The 16,330-nt window shown below is 41.8% G+C and overlaps 1 protein-coding gene across 11 annotated transcripts in view; it reads right to left on the reverse strand.

The window, feature by feature from the left end:
* CPEB1 (cytoplasmic polyadenylation element binding protein 1) overlaps window positions 1–16,330 on the reverse strand; it is a 96,234-nt gene that overhangs the window by 75,778 nt on the left and 4,126 nt on the right. For 10 of the 11 annotated variants that reach the window (XM_027569626.1, XM_027569618.1, XM_027569625.1 and 7 more), the window contains exon 2: window positions 1,534–1,708. Coding sequence is in view for 6 of the 11 variants with exons in the window: in XM_027569618.1 (XP_027425419.1) it covers window positions 1,534–1,708 (175 nt within the window). In the remaining 5 variants the exon portion in view is untranslated. Of the gene's footprint in view, window positions 1–1,533; window positions 1,709–5,860; window positions 6,006–16,330 lie in introns of all 11 variants that reach the window. The other variant, XM_027569619.1, reaches the window with a different exon arrangement.

The raw sequence follows: 16,330 nt of genomic DNA on the forward strand, positions 1-16,330 counted from the left end.
TTTTTTAGCAATCAAGTATGTTTTAACTGAAGTATGTACCATTTTTCAGACACGCTATTGCACACTTAACAGACTACAGTACGATGTAATAAGCATAACTTTCATATGCACTGGGAAACCAAAAAATTCCTTTGACTCGCTTCATTGCAATATCCACCTTGCTGCGGCGGTTTGGGAGCCAACCCATAATTTCTCCGAGGTGTGCCTGAGTAAGTTCCCAGCATGTCTGAGGCAACCCAGTGAGATTTAAGCCATCGTTGATTGTCATTCATATTGGAATAAAATTCATGCAGTTTTCTCAAAGAAAAACAGAACACGTACGTTGAACCAAGCAGATTTTCTGAGTTTTTAAAAACCTGGCATAAGCTAAAGAACAATCAGGGTTATTAGTTCATGACATACACCAACTAAGAGGAAATCATACACATGTACTTTCTTGGAAGTTTGAGGAGACAAGCCCGACCAGCATTCCTAGCTCCCCTATGCCCTTCTGCCATTTGCCCTGTAGTTAGAAAAACTTAATAGAAATAAATTCTACAGTTACAAGTCAGTCTTGTTTGTAATGAAATCTCTCCTTCAGACGTTTAGCTACTTTATGTTCACATAGACCTGCATCTTTATGGGAATTATTTCCAATGTCAAGGTCAGAAGTAAATCAAAGAATTTATGATGAAAAAACAGCAATTACCGGTCCTTGTTCTGCAAACCCCACTACTGCCAAATTTATCTCAAGGCACATTTAAAAAATTAAAAACATGTTCACTTTCAACTAAAGTAACTCAAACAAGAAACATTCCATCAACATTCTTACAACATGTTGCAACTTCCACAGAAGATTATGAAACACATTTTAGGACTTCCAAGCCTCCTTGTGAAGTACCATCTTCGGGTATGCTATCCTCTCCCCTCCTCTATCCTATGGGAGAGCCTACATATCATCAGAACTAAATGCTTGTTGACTTGCATTCATGGTTAAAAGCGATTAAAATATCCAAGAGATGCACTGTCCAATATAGCAACCACTAGTCACGTGGCCACCAAGCTCCTGAAATGCAGCTAGTTCCAACTGAGCTGCACTGTAAATGTGAAATACACTCACAAAAGAATACGATATCTCATTAACGGTTTCTATATTGACTCTACGGTTACCATACTTTCTATATGTTAGGTTACATAAAATATTAATATCCCTTTTTTAAAAAAAACGTTTTAAATGTGACTACCAGAAAACCTGTAATTACATATGACTCACATCATAATTCTCTATATAAGTAGTCCCGCTACCTCTGACCTATCCTTTTTTATCCAGTCTTTTTATAGGTCATAAAATAGATTTGTACATTATAAATCGAAGGCAGTCTTCATCCAGAGGGAAACCTAGTCCACAAAGTAAGCTACAAAAAGGGGCTAGTATTACCAAAGAGTCAGGGTCATTTTTCGTAGGCCTCACAAGAAAGCTGCCTAGAAACAGGTCTACATACATACATAGTGTATGTACGAAAACATACACTAAAGGTTTCAAATCTAAGTCACCTGGCAAATGATCATGAATTCCTCGGTTTATGGGTGTAGTGCAGACTCTACTGAAATCCAGAGAATTATCCAATATGGCATTTATCCTTCGAAAGATATTGGCATTGCTACACGTGGAGAGCGCAGGTGCTTCCTGGTTGTCCCAGCAATCTTTTATCCTCCCGGCTTCTTCTTCCTAGACATAGAAAAAAGATATTTAGGTTTTCGTCCTAGGAAAGAAAAAAAAAAGATACTTAGGTTTTTCTACAGTCCTTCATGATAAATAACCCCCCTTCTCCCAATCCAACGCTGTGAGTTAGATAAAGTAACAAGGACTTGAATTTCTTGCCTATATATGAAAATACTTGATGAGTCCTATTATGAGCAGGGTTTCCTGAAAGAACGGTAAGAGGGAAAAAGAAAAACACAGAAATACAAGATATTGCCCCAAGAACCTTCTAATCTAATGAGACATGTATAAGAATTCACATGGTGTGGCAGCAGCAGTTTTAGAACCAGAAATCCCTGATTCAAAGTTTGGAGGTAGATCTATGTAACAGGATATTATCGGGAAATTTAAAAAATGAGGCACTCGGGGCGTGTGGGTGGCCCCTTGGTTGAGTGTCTGACTCTTGGTTTTGGTTCAGGTTGTGACCTCAGGGTCCTGGGATCAAGCCCCACATAGGGCTCCCCACTCAGCAGGGAGCCTGCTTCTCACTCTCCCTCTGCCCCTCCCCCCTGCTCTCTCTCTCTCTTAGATAAATCTTTTTTTTTTTTTAAATGAAGCACTGATACGTGCCTCAAGTGGATAAACCTCAAGTACTTGATGCTAAGTGAAAGAAGCCAGTCACAAAAGACCACCTATTATGAGCCCATTTATAGGAAATGCCCAAAACAGACAAATCTAATCTAAATTAGATGAGTTGCCTTCATCCGGGGGTGGAGAGAGACGAAGGTTTGGAGATGGTGGCTAACGAGTACAGGGTTCCTTTCTGAGATAATGAAAATATTCTAAAATTAGATTATGGTGATGATCGCAAAACTATACACTAAAAATCACTGAATTTTATAGAAATGTGAATTATAGCTCTATAGAGTTGTTTAGAAAGTTTGGTTCTGCCCTTTATTGTCAGTTACTCAACCTCTTTGCCTCAGTTTCCCCATCTGTGAAATGGGAAGCGTACCTACCACCCTTTTGACAAGATGTAATAAAGCACTTAACATGGTGCCCGCCATACAGTGGCTGCTATTTCTACAGCGGAAGGCACACTTACAGCAGAACACATGGTAAGCACCGAGAGCGGTACAACACCACCCAAAGGAATTGTTCCAGTGGTACAACTCAACATAGTCATTAGAAGTACAGACAACTCGTCTAAGATCTGAACTTGCACTGCCAGATATACAATCATGAACTGACCCCCCCCCATCAGATCGATTCTCTTGGTATTCTCTAGCTCAGTAGACACCACCACCATCCACCAGGTGTCCAGAAAGAAATCTGGTACCATTCTTCACTCTCCCTCACTCAGCCTGAGTGGTTGCTTACTGTGCCTGACACAGTAAGCAAGGACACAGCGGCTGACAGAGTCATTTCTAAGGGGAGTCTGACTCATCAGCTCTACAATTCCCAATTACCTTGAGGAAAAGAAAGAAAAATCACACCAAGTAAGGAAACTAGCACCTAGGATCTTCCAGCTGGTCACTTCAAAACAAAATTTTAAAAAGCTGGGTGCCTATGTTTAGCCTATTAAAATTCAGGTAAGCATGAGAATGACCAGAAGCACTTGCAGTTTTATCAGCTCTGCAGGATGGCCTTAAAGGAACAAACCTGAGTCCCATATCATTCTCAAGCTCTTGAAAAGACTGGTATCCTCTGCAAGCTGTGAGGAGGACCAGAATACACAGTCCTGCAAGGTCGTTTTCCCAAGCCCTCCAGAGAGCCACCATTGAGAGCAGTTAAACCCACACACACAAGGCCCTTTTCACAACTGTAGATTTCTAAGATGATGCTCAACCTCACTAAGGCAACATCACAAAGGCTAAGATGCAAGCATTTACAATCAAACTGCAGATCTTAAGGCTGCATGCTTCCTCACTCATTCGCTGCCCAATCAACATTAACCAACTGCCTGCTATGTACAGTGAGCACCCAAAGGGTAGGCAGATGAGACAGACTCAACCAAAAGAGATTTCTGAAGTCCAGAAAGGGAACTAAGATCTGATCATGCTGTAAACAGCCACCACACAAGCTACGGTTTGCTGTGATCATACATTGTCCTCTCAGCCAAGGGGGCTCAGAGGAAGACAATGTACCCGAAAGTAACGGTAGGAAGAAAGTCTGACGCACAAAGAGAACAGAGGGGCATTATCAAAAGTGGTCCAATGTGCAGGGCACGGGGTACAAGAGAGCAAACTGGAAAGAAGGCTTCATGCTAGGTTAAGGAGTTAGAATTATCTCCTACATCAGAGGTTTCCAAATTTTAAAAGGCCCCTCTTAATACACAAATACTAATTTGATTTTTATTTACTAGTACAGATGTGCTATAGATCTATGGATTCCCAGATCCTGGCAAGGAGGTAAATACTGTATGTGAGTCTCAGGAGACCTCAAGCAACCATGAAAGAGCACAGGAAGAACCACTGAGGGAAGTGTCACAGACATCCAGGGAAGACACAGGCCCAGAAGCCCTCTGAGAGAAACCTGCTTCCCCAGGAGAAGGGCAAGGTCTAAGAATCTTACCATCTCAAGCAGCCTGAAAAAAACCCAATTTAGAAAAGAATGAAGGGGAGTAAGTCAGAGGGGGAGACGAACCAGGAGAGATGATGGACTCTGAAAAACAAACTGAGGTTTCTGGAGGGGAGGAGGGTGGGGGGATGGGTTAGCCTGGTGATGGGTATTAAAGAGGGCACATTCTGCGTGGAGCACTGGGTGTTATGCACAAACAATGAATCATGGAACACTACATCCAAAACAAATTATGTAATATATGGTGATTAACATAACAATTAAAAAATTAAAAAAATAAAATAAGAAAAAAAAAATACACCTGGCCAATGCTATCCCACTGCAAATCCCATTAGGAACACATACCACAACCTGGGACCTCAAGGCAAATGCAATCTAGAATGCCTCCCTCCCTCCCTCCCTCCCTCCCTTTCAGGTATACCAAACCAGTTATCCAGACGACTCCGGGTAATTAGAACAAAAGGAAATGGAGTGTTTGATTAATATTCCAAACTGCTTAATCACATAAGTACCAATTGTTTGCCTTGAATAACCAATTTGGAAGGTGGGGGGGGGATCAAAGCTAGCGATGCCCGAGGGGAAACAGATCTACCACTTTGCTTACGTGCACGATAGGGACAAAAGTAATACCACGGCCTCATATGGCTTTTTGTGAATTAACACACGTACCATGCTTGGCACAGTCCCTGGCACATAATCACACGCTGAGCAGGTGAATGATGGCTATGGTAGGATCATTACTATTGCAGCAAGGGGTCAGAGGTTACCACAAGGATCCCTGAAGAAAAGACTATTTGCTCATGAAAGGAGAAAACGTACTGAGGACACAAGCCAACTATTCTTTTGAAGACCCCAGGCCCTTCCATGCTGAATTTTCCTAATCCTTTCATTTAGAAAGCTTAATTAAAAGGACTAAAGAGAGGATACAAATTGAACTACCTAAAACGTGTAAATAACAACACAACTTAGTGATCCTTCAAACTCTCCAGCTAAATGAATTCAGTTTCTCATTTTCAAAACACAGACCTTTTATCCACACCCATTACTCTATATTCTATCTTAACTGATCAATGTATAGGTGTGAGTTCATATGTTTCACTATAAAGAAAAAGTCCCCACCCCCTTGGTTATACCACTGTTGTCTGATAATTTTCATGGTTATTTTTGGCATATTTTGCCTTAAAGTGAGATCATTTGCAGGTTTTTATTTAAACCTTTATTTGGTCTTTCACAATGGACAGGAAAGGAGGCTTTAAGAGGATCAGAGACTTGGAATGCAAATCATAATACTATTGAGAACCATGGATCAAAAGAGCAAATTAATTGGCAATGCTAGAAAAGAGAAACAGTAATTCTTACTGTCACTGGCTAAAAATGGTGTCGAGATCAAACTAGTTGTACCAGGGCACGTGGGTGGCTCAGTCATTTAGTGTCTGCCTTCGGCTCAGGTCATGATCCCAGGGTCCTGGGATCGAGCCCCTCATCGAGCTCCCTGCCCGGCGGGAGGCCTGCTTCTCCCTCTCCCACTCCCCCTGCTTGTGTTCCCTCTCTGTCAAATAAACAAATAAAATCTTAAAAAAAAAAACCCACTAGTTGTACCTCCTTATTGTCAGAAAGAACAGTTCATGAGGAATCTCTGCTAATACAAGCTATTTTATAGCAGGTCTCAATGTTCTCCTCTTCAACAGGTAAAAGTTGACATTCCCATCATGACACACTGGTCTCCTACAGCAATAATTCTCAGCTGGGAGGGAGAGGGAGACAACAGTCAGAAAAGAAGCGTTTCCTTTTTCCACAAGGGAAGAATCTTTCCCAAAACTGAATCACTGTTTCACAAAGCAGAATCAACAGAGGCCTTGGAGTATAAATACTAACTCTACCGTTTAAGCATCTTCTATGAGCCTTGGTTGCCTTGGGTATAAAATGGAGTACCATCCACTTTGCAGACTTTGTAGTAATGAGAAATCTATAAAGTGCATGGATAGGCTCATCCCAGTCAATTTCACCAAGAAGCTCATTCACTTGTTTAGCACTTCTAACTGGAGGTTTTTCTGCATTTGTGATTTGAAACGATCACTCTGAACTCTAAAAATCTGAACCCATACCACCTAGCTCTGTTTTCTACTTAAAGACTAAGATCCCCAAATTTTATACTTATTTGTATGCTAGAATTGCCTAATTTGGAAACTCTGGCAAGGCCTTCAGAGACCATACAACCCAGCAACAACATGGTGATGGGATGGCCATTCTTTAGGTCAAAATCCTGGTCTGGGAATATTTAATGGTCATAAATGAATGCCAACTCTACAACCTCTAGGTTGATTATAATTCAGTTTGCCATTAATCAAAAATACAATACCTAGATCACAGGCCCCTTCAAGACTATTCCTGCTAATCATTTACTATGGCTTCATGAAAAGCCAGTTGAGAGATTTATGGAAGACTGTCTGAAAGACACACAGTTTATTCTTCCAGATGGGAGTTTTAACCTGGGTTACATAGACTGGAATTTACTAAGCCTCCAGCAAAACAGTGTTCACACTAAAAAATTTTCTTAGAATAAGATTTTCTAATTAGAAGTTTTTTAGATGAAAGCATTAATCTTGAACATTTAGATTTTTTTTTTAGTTAAGACACACCAACAGTGGGGCATCTGGCTAGCTCAGTTAGGAGAGCATTTGACTCTTGATCTTGGGGTTGTGAGTTTAAGCCCTACCCTGGGTGTAGAGATTACACACACACACACAAAAAAAAAAAAAAAAAAGAAAAGAAAAGAAAAGACAAGACACATCAAGAGAAAGCAATACACTTAGATGCCCCCAAAGAACTGGTTTTGGAGGTGTACTTTGGCAATTTGCTTTTTATAGTAAGTAATAAAGCTGAACAAAACGTCTATAGCATTTATACTCATGATTTTGAAAATACTACTTAACTACAACTTTGAACAGCCCTTCTATGAACATGCACTTAGAAAAATGTCATTCAGACCAAAGACTAGGAAATGCTACAGTTTCACCTGAGGAACTGGTAGGTTTTCTTTACGGAAGAATGTAAATCATCTAGCCAAATTCCCGTGTGTCACCTGGTCATTCAAAGTCAGTTTGTGGTTGGCACTTTACTGACTCCACAAATGTTAAGAAATGCTTCTCTATTTAATTTTCTCCTTGACCCTTACTTGACCATTCTGAACTGAACTTCCACCTCAAGTCTTCTGCACAACACTGTAAGAATTTAAAACTTATTAGGTTGGTCCATACAAAACTGTCAACATTCTACATGTTGCAACCAACAGCAATTTCACACAGTTCAATCTAATATTTCATAAATACTAAAAACCTGTTAGGTTAGATGTTGAGATTACAGATAGATAAAACATAATCTTTGACCTAAGGAGAATTAGTCAAGCAGGAGAAGGAAATCTAGTTAGGTAAGTGGAGATCAAGTAAGTACAAAATGCTACATATAGAAGAGAGAAGTAAATTAAAGTATCTGGAATGGCTTGACAACTCAGACTTTTAAGCTAGAGAAATGAAAAGTCAGAATTTCTCTAAGTGTGGGAAAGGACAGACAAGCAGAGAACATGCACAGATTGGACACAGAACACAGTAAACTCAAAAAAAGGAAGTGGCAGAACAGGGGTGGACAGGGAAGGTCACCAGGAATAAAGGAGAAATGGCTACAGACAAAGTGAATCCGTCACCAGATACAAGACTCAAGATGCCACCCCTTCTTTTTCTTCCTTCATGATCTGACCTTCCTCTTTCCTCTCCACTGGTTCCTTCCCATCAGTCTGTAAGTATGCCCAAGGCACTCTCACCCTAAAAACATAAACACACCTTTCTTGACTTACAACTCCTCCCGAGCCACTGCCTTCTTTCTCTTGGTCTACTACCAGCCTTCTAGAAAATATGCTATACTTACTTCTTAACCTCCTGGGGTCCTCTAAACCCATGATATCCTGCTAGCATGACCCCCTCCCCCCCCACACCCCAAAACCCACTACAGAACTGCTGCTCAATTAATGACTTCACAATTGCCAAACCCAAACAATATTTCAGGTTTATCTTACTTGGTATCTTTGGGGATCTGATCCTTAACTATTCTTCACTCACTGAATTCAGGAACCCCCCTCTCATGGATCTCTCTTTACTTTTCTGGTTAGTTTTCAGTTTCTACAGGGTACATCCAATGCAATACAGACAGACAGACAGACAGACACACACACACACACACACACACACACACACACACACACTCTCTCTCTCTGTCTGGAAAAGGAACTACTACAGTTTCCAAGACAGGTTTATGAGAACATTAAGGGAATATTTAATACCTTGACTGCTCAATATCCAGAACACATGGTCACTGTAACTTAGCTCCTGTCACACTTACCTGTCAAACTGTTAGCTATATGCGCTGTTAGCTCTGTGTCTGATAAATGGTAAGGTCCTCCAAGATCTTTACCTAAGCAGCACTCAGCGTACTACCTGCGGCATTTGCAGGGACTCAATACAGACACCACAGGAGAGACAAACCCGTATCACACCGCTTTCATGGGTATGTTTTACCTCCTCAATCACAACCTCCACCAACGGCAGTGACTCCTTTCTTCAATGCTAAGATCAAAATCAATATTCAGTCACCAAGTCTCTCTCTTCTGCCAAAGCTTTAAGCCACTCACAGTCATTTCAGGATTTGGGCTTTTAAACCCTTGGACCAGACAATTCACATGAACAATAGACAAAGAACTCATAAACAACATAACCTGGTGATCGCAGACCCAAAGGTTATAATTACACTTACTAACTGTATTTGCATCATATGCCAGGAGCCATTCTGGAGACAGAGGGTAAGTAAGACAATCCCTGAATCCCAGGAGTGAGTCTAATGGGAACACAAGCACATAAACAAGCATATGCTGTCCTATAAGCCCAACAATAGAGAAATAACAAGAGTAGTAGGAAGGTGAGAAGATTAAAAGGTTTTGCCAAACAGTCACAGTAGGAGTGGGGAGGGCATTCTAGGCAAAAAGAACAACATGTACAAAAGGCAAGGAGGTATGAAACAGGGATGCTTTTAGGCAACTAGAAGTACACTACTGCTAGGATCTTAAGTGCAAAGGACACTATCCTATGACCCAGCATTGCTCCTGCATATGCAAGAGAAAAGATGGGGCTATAAAAAGGCACGTACAAGAACAGTCACAGCAGATTTGGTTATACTCAAACTCTGAAGACAAACAAAAACCATGCCCATTGTGTTAGTGGTCCCCAAGACCACCCCCGGGTTTGACGATTCACTCGGAGGAATCACAGGACTCAGCACATAGTTGTACTGAGCGCATGTGGCTAACATTTATCACAGCCAGAAGATACGGAGGAAAACCAGCAAAGGGAAAAGGTATATGGGACAAAGTGTGGGGGAAACCAGGTACAAACTTCCAAGGGTCCTCTTCCAAGGGAGTCACACAAGATAAGCTTTATTGCTTAGCTCCCCCAGCAATAAGCTGGGACTACACACAGGAATGGCTGCCAACCAGGGAAGCTTGCTAGAGACTTGGCACCCGGGGTTTTTATGGAGGGGTGGTCACACAGGCAGCCTCTGCCTGGAATATGCCCAAATTCCAAACTCCAGGAGGACAGCAGGTGTTCAGCCTCAATCACACTGTTTGCACAGTTTAGGCGTAAGTCACTCTATTGGTTCTGGGAATGGCGGGACTACAGCAATAAACTTGGACTTCACTGCAACTTCTAGAAATCTCAGATACTAAATTAAGTTGGGGGGAAAAGTCAGACTCCGAAGAGTACATGCTACGGATTTCATTTTAGGTTCAAAAATAGGCAAAACCAACTGAGGACAACAGAAGTCAGTAGGAGTTAATCCCTGGTGGGAGGGAAGGGGGGGGCGGGCAGAGATACTGAGTGAGAAAGGGCACAAGGGAACCTTAGTGAGTACTGGAAATGTCCTGTATCTTCACCAGTGTGGTAGTTACTTAGGTGTATAAAAATAATATAAATATGTAAAAACTGACCACGTTATACACTTAAAATTAGTGCCTTTTACTATATGGATTTACTGTATTTTTATGGTTTTTTTTTTTTTAAGATTTTATTTGAGAGAGAGAGAGCGCGAGCGAGCGCAGGAGCAGGGTGGGGGCAGAGGCAGAAGCAGACTCCCGCTGAGTGGGGAGCCCGATGTGGGACTCGATCCCAGCACCCTGGGATCCTGACCCAAGCCAAAGGCAGATGCTCAACCGATTGGAGCCACGCAGGCGCCCCCCCTCTCAATTTTAAAAAAGTTCAAAGAGGAGACCAGTAGGGATTAAACTCAGCCACTAAACTGAAGCCAGATCCTGATGGGCTTCATGTGCTACCACTAAGGGACCTGGCCTTTACTGTGTGGTGGTAGTTCTCCAGGGAGGTGTTGTGGACCCACGAAGGTCTGCGAGACCATTCCAGAGGTCCACAAAGCCAAAACTACTACCATAATTTTAGACACCAATTTCTTTTCTCACTATGCTGACATTTGCAATGATAGTACAAAAATAATGAGTGGGTAAAACTGGCACCTTAGCAGGAATCAAGGCAATGCCAATCAACTATAGTAAGCAATTACTGTACTCTCTTCATGCTCTGCAATCCCAGGAACAGCCAGGTTCTCTTGCCAAGGTCCTTGAGAAAGCGGTAAAAACATATTTACATCTTGACCCTTGAGTACAGGCCTTCGATATTCTGTGAGACAAACGGGAAGTTAGCATGAAGCCCATCTGCTGCATACTGAAGTATAATAGTTGTCTCAAGAGAAAGTGTTTATGTGACTGAGTTTCAGAAAGAATTAGCCTCTTTTTTTTTTTTTTTTGAAACATCTTTTTTACTTGAAAGAACTGATCTACTATGGTTATCAAACTTTGGGTATTTGGCAAACACTCTCTTGAAAACAAGGTAAGCTAGATGCTTCAAATAAACTACTAACAGTATTTGTTGCCATATATTAAAATTTGAGCTTTGAAGGAAAAAACAGAACTCTGGGAAACCTTCATCTGCCCCTTTCCTCAATACTTTAAGACTTTTCTGATGAGACTGGTGGTGTTATTAACTAGCCTGTCAGCATAGTGTGATGTGTACATATAACACATCACACTATGCAATATTGCACAACAGTGAACCAGTATTTGTCAAATGACTAAAGTATAGTGTTACAAAATCAGGCATGGGGCAATGATCTATCCCAAGTACAAGAGGGATCAATGTGTTTTAATGTAACAGTAAGAACAGTACACCCACATGGCTTCAGATTCCATGTTGCAACTGACCTTTAAGAAGTTAACACTTGTCAAGTTTTGGTGTAGTATCAAAGAGGCATAGCCACAATTAAATGAAAAGGCTATTCAAATATTCCTCCTCTTTCCAACTACATATCCATGCGAGGCCATATTTTCTTCATATATTTCAACAGAAACAACATGCGGCAACAGATTAAATATAGGAACAGACGGAAAAGCCAGCTATCTTCTAATAAATCCGATACTAAAGAGATTTGCAAAAATGTGAAAGAATGCTCTTATTTTCCTGTTTTCAAAAAAATCTAATTGTGTTAATATGTAATGGATTTGTAACTTTAAATGATTAATTTATTTTTCCAGTTTTAATTTCTAACAGATTAGAATTTTTTTTTTTAAAGATTTTATTTATTTATTCATGAGAGACAGAGGGAGAGAGAGAGAGAAGCAGAGGGAGAAGCAGGCTCCCAAGAAGCAGGGAGCCCAATGCGGGACTCGATCCCAGGACCCTGGGATCATGACCTGAACTGAAGGCAGACGCTTAACCATTTGAGCCACCCAGGCGCCCTAGAATTAATTTCTAACAAACTTCTAAGCAAATACCGATAGATACGGTCCACATACACTAAAGCTCTTGCGGTCCTCAGTAACGGAGTCCTGAGATGAATATGTCTGAGAACCTCTGCCCTATGGAGGTGATCAAACTGGCACTTTTCAAAGATCTTACAGGAACATCCAGGCAGAAATGCAAACATCCTGAAAGACTGAAGAAATGCTCCTCAGGGCACAGTGAACTTGGGAAAAAAGAGTCTCAGAAATGCACGTGTGAGAAGGGAGAGGAGCTCTGATGTCAGATCTCAAGGATTTAAGAGATGAGCAAAGGGTGGGCCAGTCCGTATGGGGAGGGAGCCACTCTGTACAAAAGCTTGATGAGAAAAAGCTAAGCAAAGCCAGTGAGGCTGGCTGCCTGAGGGGAGTGCTATACTAAGGTAAGGTCTAAGCACGGGAGAGATGTGATCGTGTTTACGGACAGAGGTGAAAGGTGTGGCAGGAACAACGCACCACAAGGTCCTGAGGGTGTGAGAAAGATGGGCTCCAACGCACAAAACTGTTCTCTGAGTAGGGAGGAGGCCGCTCCTGCAAAAGCCGAAAATAAAGAATGTAATTGGAGCCAAGTCCAATTGGAGAGGGAAAGAACAGGACCTAGATGACCAACTGTGCAGAACCCAGAGGAGCTTTTGGTCCGCACAAGAATATATGAGCCTATGTCAGTCTCACATTCCAAAGAAAAAGATATACTTTGAGAAACTGAAAATCTTGCTCAAAAATCAACCAGTTAACAGAGCACAAGGACTCAAATCAGGATCCCAGACTCCACATCTCTCCTCTGCCTCTGCCTCAAGGCAGCATGAGAAATAGCAGGAGAAGGGATAGAGCAAGACGGCGAACTGCTCTGTGGCAACTCTGAAACCGTATGGGAGGCTCTCACAAGGACAGGGAAATATGGTTTTGTTTCACCTGAAACGTCTGGAAGCCTTGGCACTGAGTGACCTCCCCAAACTCAGGTAGGGCAACATGTGCAGGAAAAGCAGTATGACGGTGGAACAAACATAACCTCCTGACCAGCAGAGCTAAATTCAGCTTTGTGAAGTCCAAAATCCAAGGCAAGCTTGAGTTTCATCTTAAAACTCCTAGACTAACAGGCACCTGGTTGGCTCAGTCAGCTGAGCATCTGACTCTTGATCTCGGCTCAGGTCTTGATCTCACCATCATGAGTTTGAGACCCACGCTGGGCTCTGCGCTGGGCATGAAGCCTACTTAAAAAACAAAACCAAAACCTCCTGGGCTTAAGCAACACCCTCAGTAGTGATTTCTGGAGGCAAGGGGCACAGAGGGATGAGCTAGGGAGACGCACCCAACCAAGGACCAAGGATGAGAAGGACAGATCTGGGCAACAACAGGACCATTACTAGGACAGAGCTCTGCACAGAGTAATAGCTGTGAACAGGCAAAACGACTGAGGAAGAAGGTAGAAAGAGCAGACTGAACACACTCCTCCAAGGGAGACCTCACATAGCGGCAGCATTGTAAAAAAGAGGCAGTGAAAGGATGCAGGGGCCAACGGAGACACACAAAACCATACCAAGGCTTTATAGTTACAGATATTGCGAAGAGGTTTCAAAAGAAAAGCTACAAGTATGCATTCACCTAGCGTCCTTCTGTACTGGGGCCTCCAGTGACTGAAAAAATAAAAAAATAAAAACCGAAACACCCCAAACACAGCTCTTTCCCCCAAGAGAACACTATAGTTGGGGAAAAAAGACTAATTGGGTGGAGGGGATAGAATTAGATTAGCCTCAGGAAATGAGTAGAGGGAAGAAATTGGTTCTGTGTTTAAACCTGCTGGGTTTAACATGCCGCCAACAGACAGAACTCCTTCAGTAGGCCAGTCAGAACCATGGGTTCTGAGAATAAGCAGGGCTAGAGCTCAACCTAAAACTCGGTCCCAGAGAGAGAGAACTAGTGCAGCAGGAATACACAGGCCCTCTGTATAAGGGGAAAGAGGAGCCAACAGAATGAACCACAGGGAATGTGGCATTCTGGGGGAGGAGGCCTGTAAGTACCAGGACAAGAAAGACCTATCAGACAGGAGGAGGGGGGAGCTATAGAGTCTTTCGAGACAAGTGGAAATTTTAAGTAGAAGTAGATAATCCGAGACCAATATAGCAAAGGATGAGGTACATGAATTCTACAAATACCAGTCTGGAAATGAAGAGATCTGTGTTCCAGTTCTGGCTCTACCATCCACTCACTGTATTAAAACAGTCACTTCTCATGCTAAGCTTAGTTCTCTTGTCTGAGAAAAAAAACATCAGAATCTGCGTTTGTTGTCAATTCTGAGTTGTATCTGGGAGACGGGTCTCTGATAGCTTTCGAGCTTCATAACAATTCCAAAATTACAGCTTAAAAAAAGAAAAAGAAAAGAAAGTCTCAAGAGAAAGGACAGACTCAGGAGACCGATGGTATCAGAGCCAGAAGCCAGGAACACAAAGCCAGAATGCAGAGAACACAGGTGTTAAGTAGTAAGAGATTAAGTGTTCTGTCAAAAGACAAAAAAACCCAACCAGCCGTTCAAGGTAACTGCTTTCCCCCAACAGAGAGCTACTCCCACACCTTTATCCAAGGAGACTCTGGACCATGATGCTAAATCGTCAGAATGGTACATATATCTGCATATAATGCTGGCCAAGAATAAAGAAACCAGTAACACTATTATAGTTAAATTACTCCCAGAATCAACAGCTAGGTGCAACTGTGACCCATTTTTCAAGCACAAATCAATCTTTAGACCTGTCCTCTGGGGAGTCTACAATTACCTCAAGGCAAGTCATCACAAAATGCCTTCAAAAAAATCAAAACAAAAGAGTATTAACTCACTGTAATCTAAAGGGTGCTCCAACCATACAGGAATACTAAAAACAAAGTGGAAATCAAAGGTTGTCCGTGCCTAAATGTTCTTCTGTACTACTGGACGCAAAGCTCAACCCCATTTAGTCAGGAATTTTCCCCCCACGCCTGTGTTATTTAAAAATACTCCCGTCATACATTAAAGCAGCAAAATAATCCCTTACAGGAGACTTTTTAAATGCCAATAACAAAACTTAGTGAACATTATGTTTACAATGCAAAATTTGGATACTGATTTTTTATGGAAAGTCAGATAATTTTCCCATGAAAAATACAAAATATTACAAACATGATGTATCTTTTCATTCCATACTTTCAGCAGTTTACTGTAACTGAGATATGCCTTGTTTTCGGGGTCCTATCTTGAACATAAAAACCTTCAGCACTTGGAATCTGTTGTTACAGAAGGGGATGAGCTCTCATGAGCAGGTATAACCAAACCAGGCAGCAACAAAGGCAGGAAACAAAGAGCATTTCCAAAGCTGCAACGTGGGGGGCCAATGAGGCGGGGTCGGCAGTACCCAAAAGACTTAATAAACACTGAAAGGGTGCAATCAATACTTCTTGGCTTTAAACCAAATAACAGAAGCAAAAATTCTTTAACCTCCTCTACTCCAACCTCTGGATAGCCCTTCCTACTCCTCACCCTCTGTCCCCAGGCTTTCTGGCAAGCTCTCCCCAGAGTCAATACAGCTTAGATACTGCCTAGGAAAAGCAGATTTGCAGAACAGGATGGGATTAGCACAGCTCTTCCATAGGAAAGAAAATAATTTGTCATTTGATCCTAGGATTCTTTTACTGACTCCACCACTAGCTACTGAAGACAACAGCCTGCACATTAATATCCAGGTTTGGGATGCCTTCCTGTCCCAAACTTCAAGCCAGAAGTACTAACCCACTAATTAATTTCCACTTTAAACAAGCACATTACTCTAAGGAATGGTCATTTAGCCAAGGGACCTGAAACCAATGAAGAGAAAGTCTACTCAGATATTGCCTACCACGTAAACACTAAAATACCAGCAAGAGGCGCTTTAGTCACTTCACCCTTCCTCCCTACCACCAAATTCACAAATACTTAACTCATAACTGAGTGCTTGAACTAAAAACGTTTGCTAGATAAGCAGCTGGAGACCAGGTAACATTCTAAAGTTTGCATCTTTCCAAAAACTTCCCAGGCCAGAGATTTATTTAAAAAAAAAAAAAAATTATCTAGTTTGTATGTTGAGTCTGCATTTTCACAGAAAAATCCCTTTGGCAAAGGCTCTGAATATGGTTTTGCTGCTTTATGCTTTAAGTCTTTTGGGATAAAATACAGAAAT

Source organism: Zalophus californianus, chromosome 6 (assembly GCF_009762305.2).
Source record: "Zalophus californianus isolate mZalCal1 chromosome 6, mZalCal1.pri.v2, whole genome shotgun sequence".
Classification (NCBI taxonomy): domain Eukaryota; kingdom Metazoa; phylum Chordata; class Mammalia; order Carnivora; family Otariidae; genus Zalophus; species Zalophus californianus.